We start from the raw sequence: 14,101 nt of genomic DNA, 5'->3' as shown, positions 1-14,101 counted from the left end.
TGTAGGAACAAGGAAAGCCATCCAAACCGGAAAGTCCCTTCCAGAACAAGGCACCTCTATGTCTAAGCAGTAAGAAACTGTGTAAGGATTACGAAACCCAATGGGTTTGATAGTCTTTGAATAGAACTGACAGGCAAGTGTACACAGAACACTGTAACCTGGCTCAGTGACTAAGTATAAGGTGCTTCATTTTCATTGTAAAACACTAAGCACTGCCATTGAAGGGTTGTGCCTTTCAAAACTGAAATGCTCACATGCATGTGTGTGCTTGTACACACGGCCAGCCCAGCTTCAGGAGAGGGCAATCCAGGAGGCTTGGGGAGCCCAGCGCCCCAGTCTGTCCAGCCACACAGTGCAAACACTGACCAGGGGCTGCAGAACCACTCCTGCCAAGCGGAGCCATCCAGAGCCAGCCTTCTGGGACAGGACACAGGCTGCTGGCATGGAAAATACATGCATGAGGGGAGAGCGGCATTTAATTCTTTTGCTCTCGAGACTCTGGGAAGACCAGAAAAAGAGAGAAACTAGCATGGAATGGGAAGAAAATGCATTATGGTCTGAGTAAAGGAAGCAGTGAAGTGCAATGAGTGAGAAACAACCCAACAAAATTAGAATAAATGGTTTAAATGGCCAACCTTTGCCAACTCTGCTTGTACTTGACATTATTTGCTCACTCTCTGGCATTTATTTCTGCACCCTGGATTATTTTATCAGTACACAAAATATTAACATTCTCCTGTGACACTTAAAAAAAAAGAAAGAAAACAGGGAAAAATAGAGGTTATTCAGGTCACTGAAGTAATTTGCATACATGTTTCAAGGGCAGAATTTTTTTTGAGGGGTGGTGTTTACATGTACATGGGAATCACTGGAATTAGCTTCTGGAAAGACATTTACCACATTAAATACTGAGTGCTCAGCAAAAAGCTTAAGCTCTTAAATAACTGACAAGAGCAGCTGAAAGTGGGCAAAGCAACACAAGATAATCAAAAACAGCTCCATATTTTAAGCATGAAACAATGCTTCCTCTGTTGCAAGGTATTTTTGGAGTAACAATAAAACGTCAAACTGAAACTTAAAAGGATTCCATTCCAAGTTCAATGTTCCAGACAGTGAATGTGTACTTTATGCAGCACAAATGTCCTTTGCTCTTAAAATTCAAAGCCTAATATCACAGAGCATTTGGAGAGAAAACGCCAATTGAATTTACATATTTAGACTTAAAAAGGCAAACTTTTTTTATTTAATGGCCTTTCAGTTTTCCAGAATGGTACCTTGATGCTGTCAGCTGGGTTCAGAGTGCATTAGGCCAAAATGCTGAGTTAGATGTAATGCAAGACAGGGGTGTTAAAAGCTGCATTTAGCTGACCACAGTCAGCTGAGAATCAAACCTTTACTGCTACAGGCAAGTAATTCTTAAAACACTCACTTTTAAAATAAAGATTAAATAGTAGGTCTGGGTCTTAAGAAAAAAATAGGCTTTTCTGCACAGCAGCTTCACTTTTCAGAGTAGCAATTTAGTTGCCACTAGCAATAAAAACAATAAATAAAAAACCAACCAAACAAAAAACCCCAACACCCACTGACAGTGAATTTCAGTACATTTCTGTTTGTCATTCCAAATGCTGCCCCAGTGCTGCACGTCAGGCTTGTAACAGGGGCCTTGGCTGAAAGGAAAAGGGGAAAGTAAAACAGGGGTGGTGGAGCCTCATACAAGCGATCACAGCTCATGCCTTTGAAAGCCATTTTACTTATGAAAAAGAATACTGAGTATAATCTCAAATTCTTAATTGTATCTGATTATGTGAATAAAAGAAAGGAAATTCTGAATTCTCAGATTTCATCCAACTTGTTCAGTATACAATATTCCTAAAGGGCAAGGCAGACAAACAAAAGTAACTAACGATATGCCAGTCTGCAATGGAACATAATACAGAAATAAAGCCTCCATTCTATAACAACATTCAGAAGTCTGTATACCCATACTTAAGCCAAAGATACTTACATGAAGATACCTGAATATAAGAAGGAAACTAATGCAAATGAAAACTAAGTCTCAAAGAGTATTGAAAAAAATGAGGTCTGATCTATCAGATCTGAATCAAACAAGACACAGGAAAGATTTATTAATATGGACCCTTTTTGCAGACCAAATGATAAAAAAAAATCTAAATATTCAGGCAATTACTGAAAGTCTGATGTATACAAATCCATAAGTACTTCAATAACTTCTATTTCAGAAACCAAAACCACCCATTTTGTTTCTCCAGATTCTCTGCCTTTAAAGCTCTATGTTGCTGCATTCTAAACATCATCTTTTTGTTGACATAATAATCTGTCCCTTGTTATTTGACCACTACTATTAATATCTAACAAGCCCTGAAGCTGGAAAACCTGAAAGTCCCAACTACTTACCACACTGAATTTCTACTGACATCAATGAAGTTTCCAGGCATACCATGTACTACATTTGATGTTCAACTTCTGATGGGATTTAGTGCAGAAGAACACTGCAAACTAAGCACAATACTGCCATTATTCGTGTTCCTTCAGGCCTGATATTGGGTCAACAGAACGACAATGGTCACGCTACTACAAAACCATCTGAAATAACTGAGTATGTTCTGTAGAAACTTAATATACGGGATTTTATTTTCTTTTTAAATTAAAATACATTACATGTATTTTATACTGAATGAGCTTTTGCTTAGCTAGTAAAAAAAAAAAATAGGCAGATTCTCAAATGCGAGTTGCTGACTTTGGGACAGTTAAAGAAAACAAATATAATTATATACTGGAAAGCAGCTGGCAGAACAGAAACCCAACAGGAAATACTAATAAAAATTTATCTCTGAAGCATTTTTAAGCATTTAGGAATGAGTAGCTCTGTAGAATTTCTAAACCAATCATAATTAAGAAGTACTTTTTGTTTATATTCTGAAGCTTATTATGTATATTCTTTATACTATCACCTCTTCTAGGTACAGACAGGACTTACAGGTAACCTAGTAGAACTTGAACCAACAGTCTTCTGGCCCTGATTGCTTGAACCGTGTCACTAACACACAAAGTTTCTATGCTATATTAAAATAAAAACAGCCAGTTGCTTTCAGCTGAGGCCAGAGGCAGAAGATCTCCTTGTGGTTACAGAGGTCAAGTTAAGAACCTCAAGGAAATAAACTGGTCAACAAGTAAACCTCAACTAAGAGAACACAGGAGAGAGAGCAGAAACACACAATTCTATGGTAGGTAGGTAGAAACACAGGGCAGAAACAGACAAAGAGCTGGGATGACCTTAAATGTAGAAAATAAAGTCCATTAACAAAGCAAAGCAAAAGACAAAGAGCAAGGAAGGAGGACACGCACCCTCAGCAGAGGGCAGAAGGCGACAGCTCTGCCATGTCCCACTGGAGAGACACCTCCCCAGCAATCTCTAGAGGACTTGGAAACTTTGGAAGAGTTGAAAGAGATAACATGGATTTGATGACAATAAGCTAACACAGAAGAGATAGTACCACTTTTTACTTTGTTTCTGTTTACTCCCTTCCTGTTTCAAACATTGCCCAAACCGTTTTCTGTTACTTTAAGGTTACAGGTGCAGACTGTGGGTTTTTCCCCTTCAGGTTCTGTCCTTTATCAAGTATGTACATTACTAATGCACAGAAGGACAAGAGAAAAGAAAAATACACTTACAGGTAGTTATCTCTGTTGTCTGGAAATAACTATGTCTGAAGGGTTGTAAAAACAGGTTTCTCCATGCTGCAGAAAACCAGAAAAAATCTGGATGCAGAAAAAGTTTTATGTCTGTGTAAGAAATTTAGTTTGTTTGAAATTTTGTTCATTTGGCACATCTGTTTACCTAAGTTGGACACCAACCTCGTCTTCAAATCCACATTTAGAAATAACATCCCTAAGTTGTGCTTGCAAAAGCTGCTCTACACGTAACTTGCTGCCAACACAGCTCTTTTCACCTGTGTTCGTGTATGTTTGCACAAATTGATAATTATATATGTGAATGTTTAAACACACTCATTTTGCTTCATTTAGATTGTATCTAATTCTACAACAGCCACCTACCTACCTATCAACACCTCCCAGCCACATCCAAATCAACACATTTTAAAATGGGTTCATTACAAAACTGTTGCAGAAGAATTTTTACTGAAGCAACTTCATGGTCTGAGCCCAACTATGTATCCATAACTACTGCTTTTGGTGCTGCTTGAAGTATCATTTTTCCAAAAGTGACATTCCCACATGACAGCCTTCCATCTTATCAAGGCAGAAGTTATTTCTACAAAGACATTCTACCACTCTTCAGCAGAGCACCTGTCTCTCTCAAAGTATCAATACTAGTTCTTGAAACCCTATTTTTCAAGATAACCCTGAATTCAAGAATCTATTAAAACCTGCAGTCAACATTCCCAGCAGCTAGATTTCAAAAATGTTACACACAGCTTCAGCTCTTAAGCCCTTATGTCAGGGCAAATAAGAAATTCTAGTATTAAAAACCACACAAGCTACTGTTAAAACAGTTAGGGTTGTTTCTTTTTGTCCTTTAACCCTTATACATTTTTTAATATTACAGCTGTGCCTGCCTTCAACCCAGAAAAAAACACCACCATTCCTACTCATACAAGTTCCACAAGCCTACCAGCTGTAAAACCCATAAAATAGAGTTAACACACAAACAGGAAGTTCTATTCAATAAAACAGGAATCATCCCACTCAGATCTAAATCATGCAGACTTCCAGGCGTTCCTTTCATGCAACCCATGGGACAACTGGGGTTACTTCAGTTTAAGAATAAGCTGTTGCAGTTTAGCCTAAACCCCTTTCAATGTGACTCCAAATGGCCACATGTGGTCAAGGCACAGCTGCAACTCATCACTCTGGTGTCCCTCCTACGCTGGCTGGGCTGCCCACTATGACCTATGGAGATTTTACTACCTTCTAGCTCCTCAGTATCACTCCTAAACCATGAATACACTGAAAAGAGGCCATGCAGTCCTCCCAGCTGCGTTCAGGGTGGCCTACTGAGATGCACTGTCTCCTTCCTCCCACATTTGGAAGCTCTGAAAAATCTCTCAAAACTTCATAAATCAAGCCCACGTGCCCACAGAGCTGAGAGAAGCATCTAAATTTACTACTGCATTCCTCTCTCCAACAGCAGTCTGAAGAATGTTAACGTGGCCATGGCCAGTCTTATCTCTAGCCAGCTCCCATCGCTGGGGTGCATTTCTACTCTCTCCAGACAGCAGGAAATTTTAAGCCATTGCTGCTATTCCATATCCAAAGGGCCATGAAGTGGGAAAACTCTACAATCAAAAAAACCCTTCAGTTTCTCCCTGTTTTCAGTTTAAAGACCAGGGAGATGAGTGAGCAAAAATAAGCTCTACTAAGATCAATGTTCTTTGCCTTGCTCCACATCTTTTCTAAAAGTGGAGAAATGTCTTACAGCTGGAAGAATTGGAATGTCCTTTGGAACAACAGAGAAAGCTAACAAACTAGACATAACTTTACAGAAAGTCCTGGTGTAACACAGAACAGAATAAAATGCACACATGTTTCTTCAAACTTTTCACATCATCTTTAAATACAAAAACCCCCACAAATCTCTGAAATTCAATGTATCAATTATTTACTTCCTTTTAAAAAGCTGCTCCTGAACTCCTCCTCGCTCTAGATCTCACCAGTTAGGCACTATTCACCAATTTTTCCCAATAATTGGTTTCCATAACATCTAATTAATATATGAAGCTCTAGAGCGCTGCTTAAAAAACAACAAAAAACCACAAACAAATAAACAAACCCACCACACCAAAAATTAAACCAAAAAACTTCCCACACTCTAACTCTTCCCTTGCTGCTCAGAAATACAGCAGCATTGTATTTGCAAAAACAGAGAAAAATCATCTTTTGCACACATGACTACAGACAGATGTCATGAGATCCGAAAATAAAAAGCCATGCTTTCTGACCTACAGGAAAAGGGTTTTTCCAAGCTTCAGATTTTAATCAAAGCCTGGTCAGAGCTCCATTCTGAACAGCCCGATTTTCCTTTTGAGTCAAAACCAACTTCCATCTAGTATTTTAACAAAAAATGTACCAGTGAAAGCCTCACCACAGGAATCTTTAGCCCACTCTGTTTAAACAACCCCAGCTGGTAACTTCAAGTCAGCAGCACACAGAATTAACAGAATGCCTTTCGTGTTGCTCTGTGATCATTTCTGCGCATCTCTGATCTAGTGTCAGTGTTTTTTCTAATCAGCATAGCTCCATCATTCAGCCATTAAGAAAGGAACTGTGGCAGAGTGAAAACTTCACAAGACCACAGAAATTTCCTGAAGAACAACACATTACCTGCCAGATGAACTCAGAACCAGTTTTTGCAAAAGAACAGTGAAAATACTCTCCCCTTGTAGGACTCAGTGTAACTGCATGGTTTTAAAAGCTGCAATGCAAGACGTATATGTAACCTGCTTTCCGAGAAAACAGGATTGTGTTGCTTTAAAGGTTCCAATAAGCAAGGACGTGGCACCTTTATTGTGCTCTGTTCTTTATACATTTAAGAAGTATTCAGACTTATTTGTATTTTACTCTGAGGGTAAGAAGCTCATGTTGCCAAAGACCACAAATTTATTGTAATGGATAATTTAGGATCAAACTCATCAGAAAATCAGAAATGTTAGTCTGCGTTAATTAGTCTGAAGTTAGAAACGTAACTCTGAAAAACAGGTCACTTTCACTCAGGTCCATGAGCTCTCCAGCCACTGCAGCAAAGACATCAGCATGCCTGGCACAGAGCAGGCATGTTCATATCAGTCACCAACACCTGCACATCTACAGCTACTGCTCCTCCTCAACAACCATTGCTGAACCTTCCCTGCCCTTGAACATGGCAATGAGAGCTCTCAGTTACCCTTCTTCCTGGAAGGTAATGCACGTAAGTAGTGGCCTACTAAATTTATGGTTAGTATTAAAATAAGTTTTATTTTAAGTAAGATTTGTTGATAATGATTACTTCTACCTTCAAAAAACCTCTGTAGTTAAAGCAAAAACTAGAACATAATAGAAACCTGATAACCAGATTAATAACTTTTCACTAATTCAATATTTTTTTTTCAAAGGACATACATAATAAAAATTCTATTGCCCATAATACATAACCAGTGTTGAGTTTTTTTGTAACGTAACGAATAAGCATTTTAGAGTGCATTTCTGTGGTCAGCAGACCTGGCCCCAGGCCGTGTAGGAGCTGGCAGACAGCACACACAGCCTGCTCTCAGTACTTCTAGGGCAGCAACCACAACCAACTGCTGTCCCCCGTGCTGCCCGCTGGAGATGCAGCAATAATTGCACTGGAGCCGCCTTGCAGGCAGGTCCAAAGCTGCAGCTTCTGCTCCCCAGGCAGCTGCTGGGGAAGTGGACAGGGAGCTGCCCCCGGGACGGGCACTGCTGCACCACAGGATGGACAGTCCTGGGTTTGCAGTGCTCAACTCACCTGGGGTATAAAACATCACAATAATATTCATACCTGGGTCTTTCTTGGTCCCTTTGCCACCCTCTCGGCTCTTTTTTAGAACGGCCTTTAACATTTTAAATGTTGCTCCTAGAGAATTAACAGAGAGAAACAAAAATAAATGTAATGTCCATTCACACAAGTCAAAACAAAAAACAGGATCAATACAAATAAAACAGTGAAGTGATTACGAGAAACCTTTCAGTAGTCACATTTATTTCTTACAGCGTCACTTGGTTAAGCAAAGTAGTGATGCACAAGAAATGTTTCAATACTTGAACTAAGCAGCTAAGAGTTTGCTGTCTTCTGGTATGGAAAAGTAATGCGGCATTCTCCACATCCAATTGCAGTTACAGGGCTAAACCTGAGTAAGTTGCTCTAAGATACTCCAGCAAAATAAACTAAAATCAAGCTCTAACTTCTGACTGGAGCTCAGCCGCCTGACTGGCAGTAACTGGAGCAGCCTGGTGTCACCTGGGAATGCCAACTGCAAGACTGTACGGCAGGGATAACAGCAGGACATGGTACCACCCCCACCTCTGCCCACACACAGCACACAGGGGAACTGAGGAACAAACTCCTCCATCCCCACAATGCTTTCTGCCTGCCACACGGCACACTTAACAGTCAGCCTCAAGTGAGCAGAGGTTGACTGCAGGTGACTGCAGATTTCAGAGAAGTATGAAGTTTAAGAAAAATGTACTTGGGCTGATAAACCTGAAAGACAGTTCTTTTACAGAAGTAACTTCAGTTACAAAGTAAGGAAAACAGAATGGAAGGAATAATGAAGATCACTTCTTTCCCAAAAAGCTTTCTGGGAGCATATGCAGCTAACAGTACCCAGAAGACTGGAAGGTTGCCAGGGCCTGGATCATACTCCACACGCAGCTCTCCGACAGCTGCACACAGGTGCCAGCCAGGCACGCCAGGGGCTGGTCCCCAGGCAGGCAGAGGCTGCGCTGAGGGGTGGCACTCCCTGGGGCCCCCATGGGCACACACCGCGCAGACACTGCTGTCCTGCGTGCTGCAGGGCCAACAGGCTCTGCAACACCTCCAGCAGCTTCCAAAGGACGGAAATTAACCAGCCCTCTCCAAGGTCAGCATCAAGAAAACTGAAAAAGCTCGCAAACACACCCCCAAAACTGGATCATCTAACCGGAAAATGAAATACACTGAAAGAACTAATTTATGATTACTTATTGGATACAAAGCAAAATAAATTTATCAAATTAAGCATACAAAAACCATCCACCATGTTAGAAAGCCTGCATTATGCAATGGTAGGACGTGAAGGTGTTAATGAATTTCAGAATCTAAGAAAGGTACTTTACATACATAGCTAGAATAGAGTGGCAAGCGGGAGAAAAAAAAAGGAAGACCTGAAAAGTCACGTATTATATTTAACTTTCTTATTTTGCAAATATAAGTGTGAATTTTCTATTAACCGGGACAGATGGGCTTCATATAGAACTGCAACTCTACAGTATATGTCATTCCTATTCTTAGAATATAGATAAGGGTTAATGAGAGACCAAATAAAAGGAATCAAGGACAATTCCATCCTAGATTTTCTCTTTTTGGAATTGAGGCCAATTTCCCTACTGTGCGAAGAGTTCTTCACTGATCTATTCTAACACAGAACACGACGGGCATGCAAGAAGGTTGCTTATTCAGACCACAATCAGTGCAGATATGAAAAGTGCCTACTACCTGGAAATAAAGTCCACTTCCTTCCTTTTACCCTATAAAATGAAATGCAAAAATAAAGATACGTACTTCCAAAGCAACTCACCTTTTGCTATGCGAGTTATGCACACAGAGAGAGCTAACCCTAAGGGCGGCAGCAGCAAAGCAATAGCAATGTTTTTTGTTTGCAAGCTGAAGGGTATAAAAAAATAAACTGTCTTCTGAAGAAATGCTAAAACCACCACCTTGGGTCCAGTACAACATCATTCTCATGCCAGAGCACGCAGGTGAACGCTGAGGGAATGAACCAAATACTACAGCTTAGAAATACTTCAGACAGTGTTATCAAAAAATAAAAAAAACAAAGCCAAAAGATATACCAAAGTTATTTGCACCTACTGTGATACTTACTGACATACATGCAAAAAGCATTTCAGCTTCAGGTAACGTATTTCTTCGTACCCATAGTTCACACCTCAGTAACACCAATTAAAGTGAACAGCAAGAGTGTGCATTTATAATTTCTCATCCCTTGAATCAGGCACAAGATACTAGACCTTATTCTGTTTTAAAGCTAACTGTATTAATAGGATATTTTACAGTAATGCTGGCACGTTGTCTTTCTAAGCACACTGCACGTTCTCTCTTCTCACAGCTAAGCTGAAGTAGAAAAACTCCCTCACTCAGACATCAGGAATCCTTTCAGCCACTGCAATTGCTTCACTTTGGTAAACAACTCCACTTCATTATTTCTTAATTCCAATTTTTAAATTCTGCCATGAAACCACTTGTTTGGTATTTGTTGGGTTTTTTTAAAGATTTAAAAACTATCATTCCCATTTTAAAATGGGTATTAGATGTGGACTTGTTATCCCAGAGCGTTAATAATAACAATGTCCCAACAGAACTCTTCTGCTTGTTGAATTGAAGACCCTGTCAGCTGCTGACAAAGGTGGACTCCCAGCTCACACCAAGATAATTTTCAATTGGATGCTGTCTTCCCACCAGTTCAACTGTTTTCTTCAGATGCAGAGGACATTCCATTCCATACATGCTTCCTGCTCAGAGCATGAAGGGAAAGGGCAGAAAGTCCCTTGGTTCAAGAAGTTATAATGATCAGCTTCTTTATGAACAACATCAAAGCATCATCAGCTTTATAAAACACAAATCTTAGGTCATGGAAAGAGTCAGGAGCACAGGCACACACAACAGTTCATGTCTCAATCTTTCTAAATTAAGTACCTCATTACCTGAGAAATCCCCTCTGAAAAGCAGAGATGGAAAAATCTCACCACATTTTCACTCAGCCTGCAAGTGTCTCCTTAAAACTCAGCCACTTCCTTGCATGGGAGTGTTTTCCATGTAAAACTCCTGCCTGAGACACCAACATCAGGAACAAGATTCACAACTTGTTGCACCTCCCTCACCTTCCGGAGAGGGTTATTTTCAAAGATCTACCCACAGGAGTTCATCACTACTGCAGAGGTCAAATAAACTAATCCCACATGGCAGGTACGCACCTAAGCTAATGCCCATGGATTCCTGACATTTACACTCCTTACATTATTACCCACAGCTGGGTTCAAGCTTCCAGATTTAGATCCTGAAAACCAGTGAGCATTTATTTGCGAAGAAATCCAGGGTAGAACATCTTAGTCTACTGCCTGCACAGAAGTACTTAAGTATTTGCCACCTTTCAGGGTGGGATTAATGAAACATATACTTCAAATAATCTGTATTTTTAAAGTGTATTTTGCATTTTTGAATCCAAAGATTCAAATCTTTGAATCCCAAAATCCTAAGCTTCAAAAGAAAACTTCATTTAGTCAGAACTGCTTTCACTGCCTACAAATACAGAGTGTCATTCTATGTGTCACACAGAAAAGTTCCAACATTTCCCTTTTCTGGCAAATTCAAAGTCCTTTAGCTGAACTGCAGACTTCAAACAAGAGGAATATACAGCAAAAACCAATACTTAAAGGAGCAAGGTATTACTGATACAACAAATCAAGTAAGTAAAAAAATCCTTCAAAATTACTACATTTTGTAATAAACAGATGGCAGATCCCCAGATATGCGACTACTAATTCATGAATGAACAGACATTTGAAGAGAATAGTCTTTTTACTTTTAAGACACAATTTCCAGTGAGGTATATTTGTGTTATGATGATTCAAATGCATGAACAAAAATGATAAAGTATACTGGAGAGGCCTGTCCCTGACCCTTTGTCCCTACAGCCAAGTAAAAAGTGGCATATATAATGTTCCCAATACACTATATTTAGCCAGACCCACTCAAGTTAAATAGTTATTATTGAAATATTTTTATACAATACCCTAAACAATTATGGCCTTTACCCTTTGTAGGCATTTCTCATGCAGAAAGATCAATCTAAGTACAAAACAGATACAATACAGATACAAAACTGACAAGCCATAGTACATTTGCATCATTTGCTCTTCACTCAATCATCTAATCATTATTAAACTTACCAGTGAGATACTTCACATTTTCTCCCTCTCATCTGACCCAGTGAAAGCTATGCAGCAGTTTAAAAGAAAACTGCAAAACAACAGCAAGGTTTCCAGTTTGTTGTTCACTTCTGAAGTGGAATTATGCCCTGAAGCACTATTAAAATATAATAAGAGGTGAAAGATGAGGAAGTGTGAGAAAAACCTCATTATCATGTTAGCTGTTAGAATGTGCTTCTGCAGTAGCTCTTTTCCCACCAGTCTAGATCTAGATTTAATTTCTCAGATGCCAGATATCTAACTATTATGCCCTGCAATCACCTAGTTTTCTGCTATGTTACTCTTTTACCAAATTGCTGATTATTTTGGCCAGTATTGCCAAGGGCTGCCAACACACAGGGGAAAAGCTGGTCACTTCACTTGACTGCTGTCCGAAAATCTTGGGCAGGGGCCAGACACTGCAAAAATTACTCTTTATCATCTTTTCAGAGATTACTGCTCCCCACTACTTGTAACTACCCTGAAGCACTGAAGAAACTGATCTTCACTGAAGCAGAGGGAGAGCACTCACAAGCCAGAACCATTCACTCCAACAGTCACAAGCCTGTCTGAACCAACCCAAAGGATTCAGCAATCCTGCAGATGGAGAATCACGAGTGGAATCACCTGTCTGGCTACACAGGAAAGAAGAGTAGGAGCTGCCAACACAACCTGAAAATATTACCTGCTCACAGCTTTTCTGACCACAGCAGAGGTGTTCTAGACTTTTTGTTCCCATTCTGCTGAGACCTTCCAGAGAAAATGCCAAGACCACAGCCATCTACCTTTTCCTACAGTCTTCCCTTTCTACAGTTGTGACTTACAAAACAAAATTAAAACTAACTAATCTAAACAAAATCCCAAACAAGGTCAGTATTATGTCCAGAAAACAAAAGAGGTGACTTTTTTTCATCATCACAGCTACTTTGCAGGTTTTCAATTAGTCTAGTATGCCTGAGATTTTCATTTTTTTAAAGAAACATTACACTAATGACAGCTGTATTTCCTTGAATGCTAACATAAGACGGTGCTGATAAAGCTTCTTTCTATTTTAGTTCCTTATCATATCTATTTCCAAATCTCCTATATTCTTCATCCTTATCAGGTATTTTCAGGATTTTATTGTCTGCTTTTTCATGGAGTTCTTCTCCTGTTTTACTAATAGTTTTCTCCTAACACTACAGATCTATATTCAAACGTACACCAGAACATGCACCTGTATTTGGTGTCAATCTTTTCTCCCCCACGTCAGCTACCCTTAAAAATTCTGGGACAGTATGTTTACTATAAACCCAAATCACAAAATACCCCATCTTGAAATGGCTGGGAATCACAGCCCCTCACTTTTTCTAGAAATCAAATGCAGAGTTCTATCCAAAATCTGTACACAAACAACACACTACTTACTTCCTGCTTCACAGGCAGAAATGAATATATATTACTATGTAAACACTTTTGAAGGTTTTAATATGGCTTTTAAAATACACTACTCTGACGTCAAATTGATATTGATGTTTTCTTCCTTAGGATAATTATCCTTAGCTTTAGTTACTAGAAGTAGAGTGATATGTGTGCAACAGCCTGAAATATCCAAAATGACAGAAAGGAAATATTAGGAGTCACTAGGACTTCTTTGACAAGGGCAGAGTCACAGAATGGTTAAGGTTGGAAAGGACCTCTGGAGGTCATCTGGTCCAGCCCCCTGGTCAGGGCAAGTCACACAAGAAAATCTTGGAAACCGCTATCAAAAATACAAAGCAAAATTACTTCCTTCAGAGAACGTAACTGTCTAAATTGATCCCTGTGCTGGATTTGGCTTAGACAGTTAATAACAATTAATATAACACGACAGTACCTCCGGCAACCCTCCTCCTCCCAAAAATAATAAAAGAAAAGCAAGTGCTAAGTGACCCTAAAATGTGGGAGTAAGCAGCAACACAAGGAACACAAAGCTCAAACATACTGGACTATCCAGGACACACCAGCACAATTGCACAACTACACACATACACAAGAAGAAGGGTATATATCTTTGTGGACAATTAAATGAGCAAACTTTGGAATTAAACATTAACATTTTTGAGGATGCCTAAAGAACAGACATTAAATTCACGTAATCCAGAAAGTATGTTGGGTACCTATATATACTGCCTCTTCAACCTCTGAGCATCTCAGAACATATGACAGCTCACAGCAGCCTGCAGGAAGGGGAGCAATCTTATTTCCATTTCACCTAAGAGGAGCAAAGCCCAGTTTTCTCAAGGTGATACTGGTGGAGCCTTTACAAGATGGCCAGTGGGGTCAGCCCTGTGCTCCTACTGCATTGTGTCAGATACGATTCATCTCTGCGCTTACAGAGGAGATGACGTAGGAAAAAAGA

At 39.7% G+C, this 14,101-nt stretch overlaps 1 protein-coding gene across 6 annotated transcripts in view; it reads right to left on the bottom strand.

Annotated features, from left to right (window-relative positions):
- The window catches only part of TANC1 (tetratricopeptide repeat, ankyrin repeat and coiled-coil containing 1), a 46,147-nt gene extending 38,537 nt beyond the window's left edge, over positions 1–7,610 (bottom strand). For 5 of the 6 annotated variants that reach the window (XM_031063702.1, XM_031063703.1, XM_031063704.1 and 2 more), the window contains exon 1: positions 7,538–7,610. In XM_031063702.1, the coding sequence (XP_030919562.1) occupies positions 7,538–7,598 (61 nt within the window). In that variant the 5' untranslated portion in view covers positions 7,599–7,610. The remainder of the gene's footprint in view (positions 1–7,537) is intronic. The other variant, XM_031063700.1, reaches the window with a different exon arrangement.
- Positions 7,611–14,101: the final 6,491 nt, after the last annotated feature.

This window comes from Geospiza fortis, unplaced genomic scaffold, assembly GCF_000277835.1.
Source record: "Geospiza fortis unplaced genomic scaffold, GeoFor_1.0 scaffold193, whole genome shotgun sequence".
NCBI lineage: Eukaryota > Metazoa > Chordata > Aves > Passeriformes > Thraupidae > Geospiza > Geospiza fortis.
The sequence above is the reverse complement of the archived record's forward strand: the minus strand, read 5'-3'. Positions and strand labels throughout refer to the sequence as shown.